We start from the raw sequence: 14,606 nt of genomic DNA, 5'->3' as shown, positions 1-14,606 counted from the left end.
AAAAATCTTTGGCAAAATTTTGGGATGTAAGTCTGTATTTATGCAACGCTTTATTAAAATCTTATGTTGTAATGCTTTGCTCATTTGTCTTTTTCAATTTTCAGACGTTTGCACTGTAGGGTTTCAAAAGAGAGGGCTTCCGCATGCACATATCCTTTTATTCATGAGTAACGAGTTCAAGCCACAAACACCAGATGACATAGACAAACATATAACAGCTGAGATTCCTGATGAAAATGAAAGGCCAAATCTACATGGAGCTATTCAAAATTACATGGTACATGGTCCATGTGGTCCGTACAACAAGAATTCACCTTGCATGAAGAATGGATCCTGTTCAAAGTTCTATCCTAAAGAGTTTAGACAGCGAACACTCATTGATGAGGCCAGATTTCCCAAATAAAGGTATACTGATAACGGTCAAACAATGAAGAAAAGGGAATGTGTACTAGACAATAAGTTCATTGTTCCGTATAATCCAGAATTGTTGCTCAAGTTTGGGTGCCACATAAATGTAGAATACACATGTCAAACAAGTTCTATTAAGTATCTGTTTAAGTATGTACACAAGGGTAATGACTGCGTAACAGCTACTCTATACAATGCTGGTGATCTGTCAAAAGCCACACAAGTTGTTGACGAAATTAGGAATTACTACAATTGTAGGTACATTTCGGCATGTGAGGCAGTCTGGCGTCTATTTGGATACGAAATCCAAGAGAAAGAACCATTTGTGATTAGACTTCCATTCCATTTGGAGGATGAGCAACCTTTGGTTTCTGGTGAAACTTCTAATGTGAATGATATCGTCGAAAGAGCAATATCTCATAAGTCCATGTTTTTGGGATGGATGGCGGCGAACATGTCATATCCCTATGCTCGAAGTCTGACTTATCTTGAGTTTCCAACCAAGTTTGTTTAGAAGGACGATTCTTCACAGTGGTTTTCTCGAAAGAAAAGCTTCGCAATTGGAAGGTTGACTCATGTACCTGCAGGTAATGACAAGTTTATATTCAATTTTGATCTTACTTATTTAATGATTTAAATTTAAAATCTTAATAGCCTGTACCCCACGTCCATTTTATTCGATTTATCTACACTAAAAAATAAATGTTTAAATAACTTTCAACAGTTATAATCTGTAGATTATACAATTTTTTATTTTCTATATTTTTTAGGAAACTTATTCTTATGCGGATGTGTAGCTACATAATAATTAAAATAGCGTAGCTTAATCCATTTAACAACTTAAAAGTGGGATTTTAACCAAGTTTTTTGCAGCAAATACTGAAGAATATTACCAACGACTTCTCTTGAATACTCAAAGAGGATGTATGAGTTTTCGAGATATAAGAACAGTAGGAGGAACAATTTATGCTATGTATAGAGATGCATGCTTCGTCCTTGAACTCTTGTAAGATGACAAAGAATTTATTGATGCAATTAAGGAAGCAATCTCATGGGCCTCAGGATCATATGTTAGGAGGTTATTTGTCATTCTATTAACATCTAACAATATCTCAAGACCAGAACATGTCTGGGATAGATGTTGGCATGAACTCTCAGATGATATTTTGTATCGACAAAGAGCCGTGATGAACATGAGGGGTGAGTTTTTATTAATTACAATTATAAAAGTTTTTCCTTATTGATCATTTTTAGTTTAATTGAATTTTTATAGTATTGTATAATATGCAGAGTTAACAATGTCAGATGATGAGATTAAGCAGTTGTGTTTAATGGATATAGACAATATCTTACATTCCTATGGTAAAACCTTGAAAGACTATCCTCCTATGCCTTTAGCAACTGAAGTTGATAGTTCTTTGTTAACCGAAAGTGTTATTAGGGAAGAGCTAAACTTTAACATGGATGATTTAAAGAAAAATGCCTCAGACATGTTAGCCATCGCAACACCTGAGCAGAGATATGCATTCGATAAAATTGTTACAGCTGTGTATTATGATGAAGGGGGTTTTTCTTTGTGTATGGTCATGGGGATACTGGAAAAACATTTCTCTGGAACCCTATGTCTGCTGAGATTTGCTCAAGGGGTGATATAGTATTAAATGTTGCTTCGAGTGGTATTGCATCTTTACTTCTTCCCAATGGAAGAACGACACACTCAAGGTTCAAAATACTGCTGAATATAACTGAGGATTCTGTATGTAACATCAAACCTAGTTCCCCTCAAGCAATGTTGCCGTTGAAAGCCAAACTTATAATTTGGGATGAGGCTCCAATGGTTAGTAGGTACTGCTATGAAGCGCTGATAAATGCTTGGGTGATATCATGAGGTGTTCTCCAACATATAGCAAAGATTTTCCCTTTGGAGGAAAAGTGGTTGTACTAGGTGGAGACTTTAGACAAATTTTTCCTGTCATTCCACGAGGATCGAGACAAGACATCGTTCATTCAACTGTGAATTCGTGTTACCTTTGAAAGTTTTGTCAGGTGCTCAAACTAACAAAAAACATGAGACTCTCTGTAGGGACGACTGCTTCAGATCAAGATGAGACAGAGCAATTTGGTGAGTGGTTATTGAAAGTTGGTGATGGTCTAATAGGTGACAATATGGATGGTGAATCTGAGATATGTCTTCCAGGAGATATTGTTATTCCTTCTTCGGACCAGGCATTTGATGAGTTGGTTCATTTTTCTTATCCAAATATTTTGGAAAATATGTCCTCAAAGGATTTTTTTCAAAGCAAGAACTATACTGGCTCCCACACTAGACATCGTTGAAGAGGTCAACAACCATCTAATGGCTATCATTCCTAGAGGGGAAAAATTATATCTTAGTTCGGATTCCATTTGTATGGATGAAGGGAATATGGAGAGTCAACTAGATATCTATAGTCCTGAATTACTGAATAGCATAAATTGCTCTGGTTTGCCTCCACATAAATTAATACTCAAGGTTGGTGTTCTGGTGATGTTACTGAGGAATATTGACAAATCCAGTGGTCTTTGTAATGGTACAAGGCTACAAGTTAGGAAGCTTGGAAATCATGTCATAGAATATGAAATCTTAACGGGTAACAATGTTGGTCATATTGCTTTGATTCCAAGAATGAATATGGTACCAACAAATGAAACCGTCGCAGTTAGATTCCAATGAAGACAGTTTCCCATAATAGTATCTTTTGCCATGACAATTAATAAGTCTCAGGGACAAACTTTATCTCATGTTGGATTGTATTTGTCCAAACCAGTTTTTACACATGGCCAACTATATATGGCACTTTCAAGAGTTAAGAGTAAGAGAGGTTTAAAAGTTTTACTTATGAATCACGTAAGAATGTCTGCAAATTCAACCATCAATGTTGTTTATAGAGAAGTCTTTGAAAAAATAGTATTCTAATGTAATTATTTTACTTTAAAAAATATAAAATAATTATTACTCACTTTTTTTAAGTTAAACTTTGATTTTGATAATAATTTTATAAATTTCTTAAAATAATAATTATTTTGTACTTTTATTTTAAATATCGAAGCATATATTTTTTTTTTTACTTTTATAAATTTTTCCGTGCTGAGCACGGGGTCATACACTAGTTATTAATAATTTAAATAAAATAATACACTATAATTTATTTTTATTTATTTTAAGTAATTACTAATATTTTATTTTTTAATTATTTTTTTATCTTATTTATTATTCATGCTTTTGATAAAATATATTAATAAACAAATTAACTAAATTAACGACCTCAATTATACTTGGACTATTCAACAATTCAACAAAATCTTTTCAATTTGGAATTAACTACTAACCATAGAAAATAGACAATTTAGAGTAATTTAGTATTATTAACATTAATTATGTGTCGTAAAATAACCTAAAATCATAATATAATTTATTTTTAAAAAATTAATCAAGCATTATTGTTAATTATGAAATAACTTAAAATTATAATGCATTTTATTTTAAAGAAACAATCAACCATTAACATCAATAAATAAAAACTATCGTCAAAATGTTTTGATTAAAAATATGAGGGGTTAATTACTATTCATTATTAATAATATATCGATTATATCAAAAAGTAAAAATATAATTATCCGCATTTACATTATTAGAAGAATTAGCATCACAAGTAGAATTTTATCATAAAAAAAAGAGTAAAATTGCATATATATATATATAAGAAATAAATGTTATAAACTATATTCTTTCATAAGTAACCTTTTTAAGTTGTAGGTTATGTTTGGCATGGTTTATTTGTATATCATTTAAATTGCCATTATTTTTATAACGATCATTTATTCTTAATAATTGTCAGAGTTTTTGATGCCTTACAATAATTATCTATAAAGAAGAAACATATATATTCTGAAAAAGTTATTAAATAAATTTATTCTTTTTGTCCTATTTTTATATTAAAAAAAATTTTGTTCTGTCTTTTTTTAACTATTATCATGTTATTATAATTGTTAAATAATATTAAAAAAATCTTTAAAAATAGAAATAACGATGACACTTCGAATAATGAATTCAATAGAATTAAACTTAAATGAATAAGATGATTTAATTAATTATATATATAATAGTATATTTATAAATATTAATAATAAAAATAGTCTTACTAATGCAAATGACCAATACAATAATTATATGAAAAAATAAATAATTATATAATTGCATAATTTTCAAGATCCTATATGATTGAATTTAATGGACAAATTCAAAAATATCTATACGATAATGTCCTAATATTTTAGCATACTATAAATCATACTATAATTTTATATATCATATTATAACTTTAAGTCAGCTCTTTAAACACATAAAGTACACATGATAAAAGAGAATATTAAAACAAAATTATAGTAAGATTATTTAAAAATACCGTAAAAAAGACACATATCTTTTGTTAATCAAAAGTTAGAAGGAAAAAAATATGTGCCTAATAATGAACAACTAAAATAGACAAAAATCTTTAAAAAATATAAAAAAAATGAAATATATAAGTAGTGATAAAAGAAATAAAAACTAAATAAATTACAAAAATTGTACCCTAAACACAAGAGAGAGAGAAAGAAAGAGAGAAAAGAGAAGGAATGAGTAAAAAACATATTATGATTTCGTATAAATAGATGACATTGAAAAAATAAACTAATTAAATTAATTCATGTATTTTGTTATTATATTTATTATTTACTAAAATAATTTGATATTTACTCCTATCAAATCAAATCAAATAATTAATATAATTAATAAATTAATTAATTAGTATAATTAATTGTGAAATTTGAATGTCTAATCAAATTAATTAATTGATATTATTAATTAGTTATAGTTAATTTGCTTTACAGAATTAAAAGAAATAAATCGAGAAACACTCTCAGAAGCATGCCATGTCAGCTCCATCATTAAGTGTAGAAATCTGATTTTTATATAATAGAATAGATATATATGATTTGATTTGATTTAATTATTAGTGAAAAATATATTGAGAACCTATTTTATGCATAGATTTGTTATTTTAATGATTAATTAATTAATCTAATTAATTAATTAATACAGATAATTAGTATAATTAATTTAATTTAATAAATTAAAAAAATAAATAAAAAAATACTAACAAAACATTAAAAGAAATAAATTAAAAATACTACCAAATCAATTTGATATAAATGATAATAAATTATGTGATATTTAAATATCTAATCAAATCAATTAGTTGATATAATTGATTTATCATAATAAATTGTATTTAATGAGTTAAAGGAAACAAATCGCTAAACACTCTTATAAGCATGCATGTCACGTCAACTCCATCATTAAGTGCAGAAACTTTATTTTTATATAATAAAATAGATATTAAATAGAATATATGAGAATATGATATGAGACATATTTTAATTATGAAATTGGTATTATATAATATATTTTTTCTAAATTCTTATTACTTGTTCGTTGCTAATTTTTACGTAATTACTTAATAATTTTTGCCTATGAAACTATCAACTACCTAATACTATGATTTAATTAATAAGAATGATGACATTAATATTTTTCCATAAGTCTTGTTATTATTTATAATTAGAAAATAGCTATAAATAAATTTATTTCCTTAATGAGTGTTAAATTTGTTGTCAAATTCTATATTACCTTTAAAATTTTAGCGTAATTGAGTCTAATTTCTACATTTTGAAATGAATTTACTCAAAAAATTAATATGTAAATCACATTATTATTACAAATTACTTTTTTAACATAATTAGTGGTGCTTATTTGAACCATTAAATTTAGCTTCTAATGATATTAAAGTCAACCTATTTTATTATCTTGTGCCTTCAAAAATTTACACGACTAACATAAAAATATAACAATTGAAAAAAATAATTACAATGGGTATATTCATTTTAACAAATATTCTTCTATCTAATACTATAAAAAAATACATTGGCCACTTTGAATTGCTACAGGTCAACTTCCATCCATATTAGTAGAATGCCTAAATTAAGATATATTCATCAAATAAACAATCAATAAAACACTCATCCGTACTTTCTCATTTTGGGTACATTTATACATAAAAGAAATTATATATATATATATATATATATATATATATATATATATATATATATATATAAAAAAGAAGAAGAAAAGAAGAGTTGAAATAGTAAGAGTAATAAAAATTATGATTCTTATAATTTTGTGTGGCCATCTATATATAGTAGACCAGACAACTATGATTATCTAACAAAATTAATTATTTATTGCACTCAACTTGAATAAGTAAGAAATTATCTTATTTTAATTTAGTCTTTAATTCACATGATTTGAATTTAGCTTAATATATATTATTTGATTTGATTTGATTTAATTATTAGTTAAAAATATCTCAATTGTCTATTTTATTCATAAATTTATTATTTAATGACTAATAAATTAATCAAATTAATTAATTAGTACACACAATAAATTTGGTTTAATAAATTAAAAGAATTAAATTAAAAAATACTAACAGAATATTAAAATAAATGAATTAGGAAATATTACCAAATCAAATTGATATAAATTATAATAAATTATATGATATTTAAATATCTAATCAAATCAATTAGTTGATATAGTTAGTTTATCGTAATAACTTGTATTTAATGAGTTAAAAGAAATAAATCGGAAAACACTCTCAGAAGCATGCCACGTCAGCTCCATCATTAAGTGCAAAAATCCGATTTTTATATAATAGAATAGATAGAATATATTATTCTAACTTTAATTTCAAAGATCCATTTTTTTTTTTTTTTTGCGTTTAGAACAAGTTTGCCGCCTCCTTCGACAAATCTTGTCATTTTTACAAGGTTGGTCACTCCCACGGCAAACTTCGTGTAATGTATATAGTTCGCCGTACTTCTGGATAAATTTTAAACTGCTTTCTCACCAAGGCTAGTCAGTCACCAAAATCACTACTAGTGACTCATCTTTTTTTTTTATCTTCTGTTTAATCTATATATTGTCTAAAATTCTATTATTATCCATTCATTATAATGGTAAAATAATATATGATCAAGAGAAATCTATCGTGTTTAGTTCTTCTCAACCAGTATTTGTATATATGCCATCTAAAGTCGAAAGTCTAACTGCATTGAAGAATTTGATATTGCATGCCATTGGTCAACAACACACGAAAATCGTAAAAAAAATTACTACATATATCCATCCGAAGTAGATAACACTTTGTTTTAAAAAAAGTATATCATAGATTACAATTATTATTTTGTTATTCTTTTATTTGATGATAATTTTGATAAGGTTTTATGTTTTTGTGAATTAGGTATCGGTTACATGATGACAAGGACATACGTCTTATTAGCATGGTTCTGAAAACCGAACCGGACCGACCGGTTCAATCGGAAAAATCGGAAACCGGCCACCTAACCTGTCCGGGTAAGGTCAGAAACCGGCTGGCAAAAAACCGGTGAAAAAACTGGTCGAACCGGCGGTTAACTGGTGAACCGGGAGAACCGTCCGGTTTTTTCACGGTTTATTGGTTTGCATATTAAACTTCAAAACGGCGTCGTTTTGAAGGGAAAAAAAAAGAAAAAAGAAAAGGGCTATCAGCTATGCACAAACCCTAATAGCCACCACCCTCAGTATCTCAGTATCTCTCAACTCTCACCCTCTCACCCTCCCACAGCCCCTCATCGCCGTCGCGGAGCTCCTCTCCTCCATCGTAGTCGCCCAACTCGCCACCTCCACCGTCGCACCTCTCCTCCATCGCCGTCGCGGAGCTCCTCTCCTCCATCGCCGTCGCCCAGCTCGCCACCTCCACCGTCGTCGCCTAGCTCTCCACCTCCACCGTCGTCGCCAGTAATACTCTGCCTTCCACCTCGGTTCATGTATGCGGGTATGTTTCTGTTCATGGTTCTATTCCTATTTGAGTTCATGTTCCTATTTCTGTTCATGTTCCTATTTCTGTTTATGTTTCTGTTCCTCTCTATCACAGAAAACATGCTCTTTGATGTTTATCTGGATTACATGATTTTGAGTTGCTGCTTCATGTTTATCTGGATTACATGATTTTGGTTTCTGTTTGATGAATCTTGAATCTGTTTTTGGCTTTCTATTATGATGCGTTGAAGGCAGTTGGGGATTATTTTTGCTGCTTCAATTTTGCTGCTTGATGAATCTGAGTTCAATTTTTGCTGCTTCAATTTTTGCTGCTTCAATTTTGCTGCTTCAATTTTGAGTTGCTGTTTCTTCAATTTTGCTGCTTCATGAATCTGAGTTTAATTTTTGCTGCTTCAATTTTGAGTTGTTGTTTCATGAATTTTGCTGCTTCATGAATCTGAGTTCAATTTTTGCTGCTTCAATTTTGCTGCTTCAATTTTGAGTTGCTATTTCATGAATTTTGCTGTTTTATTTTTTGTTTAGTTATCAATTTTGATGTTTGAAGTTGTTTGTGAACCTCTAATCTTAAGTAATGGATAATTTATTATGTGAAATATTAAATTTTATTAAGTTATAAATTATTGAATTTTATTAAGTTTAATAATTTTATTTAATATTTAATTAAACCGATTGAACCCTGGTTGAACCCCGGTCGAACCAGTAAACTATTGAACCAGTGACCTCACCGGTTTATTGACCGGTCCGGTTCTCGCAACCTTGCTTATTAGGGTTTGACACAACTATTGGACAAATGTCCATCTGTTGGAATTATTTTTTTTTTTCTAGTCGACTTGGATGGAGGAACTTCTGCGGATATTGTTAATGATACCCTTTTAAGTGGGGCAGTTAGAATAAATATTAGAAGGACGATGGTTGACCTAAATAGGCCACCTAAAGGTAATCAAGAGGGATCAAATGTCGAGAATTCTAATGATGGTATGATGCAAGCTAATGTTAAAAGTCATGAGAGTTCTGCTATTAGAGACCCGATGATGGATCTTTATCAAGTTAATCCTGATGACGGTGAAGATACTGAAGTTGAACCAACGAAAATTTCAGATGAGAAGGAGGAAGAGATGAACTACTTCAGTGACACACAAATCGTGTTGACACAGCCTATCATTTTCGATCATATGATCGGCTGGATCACTTTTTCACACTGAATCTCGAAACAATGACTTCTTATTTATTCTAGGAGGCCCCGAAGATGATCTCACCTATGAGAAAGTTATTATGTTAGTTAAGACATATAACATTTAGAGGGTTATGGAGTATAAGATACTAAAAAGTGATCAATTGAAGTATGTTGTACAGTACATCTTCTTTTGGTCTGGTTTTTGATAGAACATACGCATATCTTATTGTCGAAAGTAGAAAAAATGGGAGGTGAGGAGATACAATCATCTCCATACTTGCATGCAAACATCAATGGGTCAAGACTATAGAAGGTTAGACTTAAAGGTAATTGCTTAGTACATATTTACAATTGTCAAAGCAGATCCAACCATCAGTATAAGGATTTTGTAAGGAAGTGTGGAGAATCACTTCGGTTACAAAGTGTCGTACAGAAAGATATGACTTGCAAAGCAAATAGTCATTGCTAGAATATATGGAGATTGGAAGGAATCATACAACGAACTTTTTCGTTGGTTATTCGCAATACAGATGTACTTATCTGGTAAGATTCATTACATTGCCTTTTCTTATCTATGCTTAATTAATTCATCACTTATATATTATAACAACACTAGTTAGTTAGGTACTTGGGTGCAACTTGTAACACAACTTTTGCTTGCTTTAGTTGATAGTGTCATGTTTCATCGAGTGTTCTGGACATTTCTTTCTTGTGTTAAGACTTTTAAGCACTGCAAACCACTTATTTCCATTGATGGCACTCACTTGTATGGTAAATATGGAGACACTTTACTTATAGCTATTGCTCAAGATGGCAATTCAAATATATTGCCTATTGCTTTTGCCGTGATCGAGGATGAGACGAAAAAGACTTGGTCATTTTTTCTTTCTTATCTGAGGCAGTATGTGACACCTCAACTAGGCCTGTTGGTGATTTTAGACAGACACAAATCGCTTGTTGCTGCATTGAACGCTGATAGAAGTATATGAAAACCGCCACATGCCTTTCAAGCGTTTTGTGTAAGACATATTGCTGCCAACTTCATGACACACTTCAAGAACAAGGACATGAGAAAGATACTTATTAACACACTTCAATAATCTAAATAAAATAATTTAAAATTATCTAACTTATTATCAAATACATTGAAAATAAATCTAAATACCTAGCCCATAAACTATAATTTTACCCTAAATTATAATTAGTTCAAATAAAATCATAAACAAAATAAATTTTTTATTAACTAACATCTATTAATCTCCTACTATAATCACATGATCGTTTAACATTATCTAAACTAATAATAAATGATAATCTAAACTAACTATATCATCTAATTATCAAACCAAATAATTATCAAACTAACAAGAAAAGTTAATCTAACTAGATAAATATGATAAAATCATAAAATAATAGAACAATAAATTAAATTAAAAAGAAATAAAAGAACAGAATTACTTAAAGTGACAAATTGAAGAGATAAAAATATCAAAACAACCAAAATGAGAAATAAGACAAAAGAGGACAAAAATAAATAGTAAAAAGTGAAAAGTGAAATCTGAGAGGGACTACAAGTTTTTATATTTGGACAAATTTACTTAAAATTTGCCGAGAAGTACAATGAAACTCATACATTACATAGAGAATGGCGAACATACTCTAGACACCAAAAAAAATTTAGATCTCCAAAATTAAAATTAAAATAATTTAAATTTTAGCAAAATATACTAGTACTTTTTGTTAGAAAATATTAAGAATTAAGTAATTAACATTTTTAAATTTTTTAATAAACATCAAAATTAAAATTTTAAATTAATACTAATTAATTTTTTATTTTTCATTTAAAATATTGTCTCATGACATTCCCTCTTTTATTATTTCTTGTCGGCCGAAAGGAATGAATTTTTTAATGCAAAATACTTAGAGCAAACATTTTAGTAAAAAATAAAAACTAAAATGTTAAATAAATAAAAGAATCTTGATCTTTAAATATTTCTAATTTTGAATATATTAAATATAATTTTAATTTTTATATTAATTTATACAAATAATCAATTATATATCACATTAAAAATAATTCATTTTTAAATTTATTATTTAAAAATTTTGGTGTAGGTATTTAATTGAAAGAAAAAAAAGTATAAAACTTTAATTGAAAATTTAGTGAAATTATAAAAACGAACAGAATAATTAAACCTTAAGAGCCTGTTTGAAATGTTAGGAATTAAAATTCACTCAAGAGTTAAATTCTTTTTCTTATTTTGGAACAACTAAAAATAAATTATTTAAATTTTTTTGAGAATTCTAATTCTCATTTTTCTTTCATTTGTAAATCAGACCAAAATGAGTTTGATTTTCAAATGAGAGAGTATAGGTGAACATGTAAATGTTGAACAACAGTTTAAAAAAAGAAGGTTAAATTAATTATTAAAATCAGATTCTCAATTCATTAGAATAATCAATTTTTGAATTTAAATTATTAGGGTTAGACAATGTTCCTATTCCTTTTCAACCCTCCTCCACTCACATCGTCGTTCATCCCAACGCTCATCCCCTCTTTTGCTTAGCCCGACACGCCTCCACTTTCGCCGGTTAGCCCAACGCTCCTCCCCCTCCGGCGCTCAGCCGCTCCCACCGACCCACCTATAGTACACCCTCGCCCATTGTTAAAGCTGTCTCACGTTCTCTCTTCATTATGTCGACATTGTAAGAAGCCATGGACGTCATCGCACTACATCCCCGTTATTTCGCTGTCGTTGTCTCTATGCAACCTTGCAGTCGCAGCTGTGCGTTTTTCATGAATTCGTGCTCCCGCCGTCATTGCGATTCACGACACCAAAACTACTACTGCAAGATACTGGCTCATGACCAAGCGTCGCCGCTTGTAACACCCTACCACATAGATCCTTATACTTAAGTCATAAGACAGAGGTGGTAAGGTATTACGACCTCTAAAGTAAAATTTTATATATTTAGTAATAGTGAAAAAGATTTTTAACTAGGAGCCTTTGAAGAAAAAAGTAAAGCAAATTCATCAAATCGAAAAGCGCAGCACTCCAAAAATCGATAACATAACCGAAGCAGACAAGGATGAGTTGATACGGACATACATACATATAAACAGAAGAGTGCCAAAATACAAATAACAAAACTCAAGACTCGGTTCGCGAAGATAACCGGTCTGAGCATATATATATATATATATATATATATATATATATATATATACACACACATATATATATATACACACACATAGGAGAACCCCAAAATAAAATCCAAAAGACAGAATTATATAACCTGTTTCTCCAAAATAACCTCTATGAGGAGTTAATACAATATATATATATATATATAAACAGTGGAGAATATAAGTGTCAAACTAAGTACAAATAACCAAAATAAAGCCCAAAAGATAAAGATCTTCGCGACATCAGAAGCTTCCAGCATGCCTCAGTGAGAAGTCTCACATCTTGCATCTGAAAATCACAAAATCCACATGGGTGAGAACCAGAGGTTCTCAGCATGGTAATAGTGCCCACATATCTAACATATAATGTCCTGGAAAAGCCGAAGGCAATCTTAGAACTTCCAACATATAATTAAAGCTTATAAACATAACTAAACCATGAGAAATGAAAATAGGCAACTAACTAAGGGTCTTCGGTCTAACTAAAACTCCACTTTCCAACTCCCCCGAACCTCCCAACCGCCACCGGTAATTTTATATTGCAAACACAATTATATCAAGTAAGGAAATTACAAACAGGAAGCAGATACAACAGTTAAACAAGTAGCAAGTATTTATGCAGACAATTAGACATTCCAAACAAATCACACCAAACAAACATATAAATGCATATGATGCATGCCTGTCCTAGTGGCTGATGAGTCTCATCTGTCGGTTATCAAGCCAACCCGACGTGTCCGGTAGCTAACTCGGGCATAATCTCTCTGTTGTGCCTTAATAACATTAGAGGAAATCCGTGCCCTGTCACCATTAGTCTCTCTGTTGTGCCTTAATAACATTAGAGGAAATCCTTGCCCTGTCACCATTAGAGGGTATCTGTGCCCTGTCACCATTAGAGGGTATCTGTGTCTTGTCACCATTAGAGGGTATCTGTGCCTGTCACCATTAGAGGGTATCTGTACCCTGTCACCCTTACAACCAGAGAGAGAAATACAAGCATAGTTATCCAACATTTTCCATCATGATTCATTTACTACATTCATTCATTAACTCATATAGGCAACCCCGGCATACTCGCCACATGTTCAAGCTTCCTCAATCAATCATAATCATTTAATCATGAATCATATGTATATACATGCCCAGTCCTAATTCAATGTTTATCACAGCCATCCGGCTCATAACACACAAAGCAATTTCACCATCATCCTCAGCAACTCATACAATCATTATTACTCATGATTCCTCATAATTTTCTCTTTTCTTCATCCACAAGTTACCCCCTTCCCTAACTTCTTCTTAATTACTAGGCATTCTATTGTGATATAGTACTTAAAGGATGAAAATGGGGGTTTAGAAGTTTAAAATTTGGTTTTAAAAGCACAAAACACATGTTTGCTGGAAACCAGGTCACGCGTACACGTGGGTCACGCGTGCGCGTGAACGCCAAAGAAATACCAAGTCACGCGTGCGCGTGAGCATGCATGTTGGCCCATTACGCGTACGCATGGCTCTTTTTCGCGTACGCATGCGGACCAGGTAGAATCGACTGGTCGCGCATGAGAATTTTGCGTACGCAAAATCTCCATGTCACATTTACGCGTGGGCATGCGATTTTGCCCGCGTATGGGCTGTATGCGTATGCATATAATGCAGCAACACAAAAAGCTGCTGAGCCCTAATTTTTCAGTTTACGCACCGAACTTCGATCGAGCATAGCTTCCTCATTTCAAAATATTTTTCCTCCGTTCTTCAAACAGCATAAACATCTCGGACCCAATTTTATTTCTAAAGAAGTTTGATACTAATTGGGGGTTCCGAGATTAAGTTATGCTCCACCAAAGTTGGGTTGAAAATCATAGTTTAACAAA

General features: G+C 30.7%; 1 protein-coding gene across 1 annotated transcript; it reads left to right on the top strand.

Annotated features, from left to right (window-relative positions):
• Positions 1 to 427: 427 nt before the first annotated feature.
• On the top strand, positions 428 to 3,121 carry LOC148554277 (uncharacterized). The gene is made up of 5 exons (XM_088495068.1): positions 428 to 912; positions 1,526 to 1,608; positions 1,699 to 2,054; positions 2,455 to 2,645; positions 2,695 to 3,121. The coding sequence occupies exons 1-5, from the start codon at positions 428 to 430 to the stop codon at positions 3,119 to 3,121; spliced, it is 1,542 nt and encodes a 513-aa protein (XP_088351194.1).
• Positions 3,122 to 14,606: the final 11,485 nt, after the last annotated feature.

Source organism: Arachis ipaensis, chromosome B7 (assembly GCF_059453495.1).
Source record: "Arachis ipaensis isolate K30076 ecotype BB chromosome B7, ASM5945349v1, whole genome shotgun sequence".
Classification (NCBI taxonomy): Eukaryota; Viridiplantae; Streptophyta; class Magnoliopsida; order Fabales; family Fabaceae; genus Arachis; species Arachis ipaensis.
Note: the sequence above shows the minus strand (reverse complement) of the source record. Positions and strands in the feature narration are given on the sequence as shown.

Bases quoted from the DNA above. Each gene is read 5' to 3' on its own strand.
- LOC148554277 (XM_088495068.1), top strand. From the start codon at position 428: ATGAAGAAAAGGGAATGTGTACTAGACAATAAGTTCATTGTTCCGTAT. The intron at 1,609-1,698 runs GTGAGTTTTTAT...TATAATATGCAG, and splicing joins AGCCGTGATGAACATGAGGG to AGTTAACAATGTCAGATGAT. The intron at 2,055-2,454 runs GTGATATAGTAT...AAGTTTTGTCAG, and splicing joins TGCTGAGATTTGCTCAAGGG to GTGCTCAAACTAACAAAAAA.